Genomic DNA, 1,163 nt, shown 5'->3' with positions numbered 1-1,163 from the left:
CAGAGGATACCAGGTGAGAACATGGAAAAGGAAAATGCAACATCGCTGACAGAGTTCATTCTCACAGGACTTACTCATCAACCAGAGTGGAAAATCCCCCTGTTCCTGGTATTCTTGGTGATATATCTCATCACCATCATGGGGAACCTTGGTCTCATTGCTCTTATTTGGAATGACCCCCACCTTCACATCCCCATGTATTTATTTCTTGGGAGTTTAGCCCTTGTGGATGCTTGGATATCTTCCACAGTGACCCCCAAGATGTTGGTTAGCTTCTTAGTCAAGAGTCCGATGATATCTCTCTCTGAATGCATGGTACAATTTTTTTCCTTTGCAATCAGTGTAACCACAGAATGTTTTCTCTTGGCAGCAATGGCATATGATCGCTATGTAGCCATATGCAAACCTTTACTCTATCCAGTGATTATGACCAATAGACTATGTGTCCGGCTATTAGTCTTGTCATTTGTAAGTGGCTTTCTTCATGCCCTACTTCATGAAGTCTTTTTGTTCAGATTAACCTTCTGTAATTCCAACATAATACATCACTTTTACTGTGACATTATGCCATTGTTAAAGATTTCTTGTACTGATCCTTCTATTAATTATCTAATGGTTTTTGTTTTCGCAGGTTCAATTCAAGTATTCACCATTGTGACAATTCTTGTCTCTTATACATTTGTTCTTTTCACAATCTTAAAAAAATCTGTCAGAGGCATAAGAAAAGCCTTCTCCACCTGTGGAGCTCATCTCTTATCTGTATCTTTATACTATGGCCCTCTTCTCTTCATGTATGTGCTTCCTCAGTCACCACAAGCTGATGATCAAGACACGATGGAGTCTCTGTTTTACATGGTCATAGTTCCTTTGCTTAATCCCATTATCTACAGCATGAGAAATAAGCAAGTCATACATTCACTCACAAAAATGTTAAAAAGAAATGTTTAGATCTCATACTAATCCCTTTTCTCTTTGTGATTAGTAAACTTATCACAAAATTGTACATTAGAGATACCTATGTTTTTTCCAGTGTTCAGCTTTGTTTTGCAATTATTATTGTCCTAGCATTTTCATTACATAAAGTACCTAATAAGCTAATTAAAGTATTCTTACATTATTCAAAATATTTCAAAGAATTTTAATCAAGTGTTCATATGAAAGTA

The 1,163-nt window shown here is 36.3% G+C and overlaps 1 protein-coding gene across 1 annotated transcript; it reads left to right on the top strand.

The window, feature by feature from the left end:
• LOC123642321 (olfactory receptor 5H2-like) lies at positions 1–948 on the top strand. Its single transcript, XM_045557323.1, has one exon. The coding sequence runs from the start codon at positions 22–24 to the stop codon at positions 946–948; it is 927 nt and encodes a 308-aa protein (XP_045413279.1). The 5' UTR covers positions 1–21.
• Positions 949–1,163: the final 215 nt, after the last annotated feature.

Source organism: Lemur catta, chromosome 1, assembly GCF_020740605.2.
Source record: "Lemur catta isolate mLemCat1 chromosome 1, mLemCat1.pri, whole genome shotgun sequence".
Classification (NCBI taxonomy): Eukaryota; Metazoa; Chordata; class Mammalia; order Primates; family Lemuridae; genus Lemur; species Lemur catta.
The sequence above is the reverse complement of the archived record's forward strand: the minus strand, read 5'-3'. Positions and strand labels throughout refer to the sequence as shown.

Bases quoted from the DNA above. Each gene is read 5' to 3' on its own strand.
- LOC123642321 (XM_045557323.1), top strand. From the start codon at position 22: ATGGAAAAGGAAAATGCAACATCGCTGACAGAGTTCATTCTCACAGGA.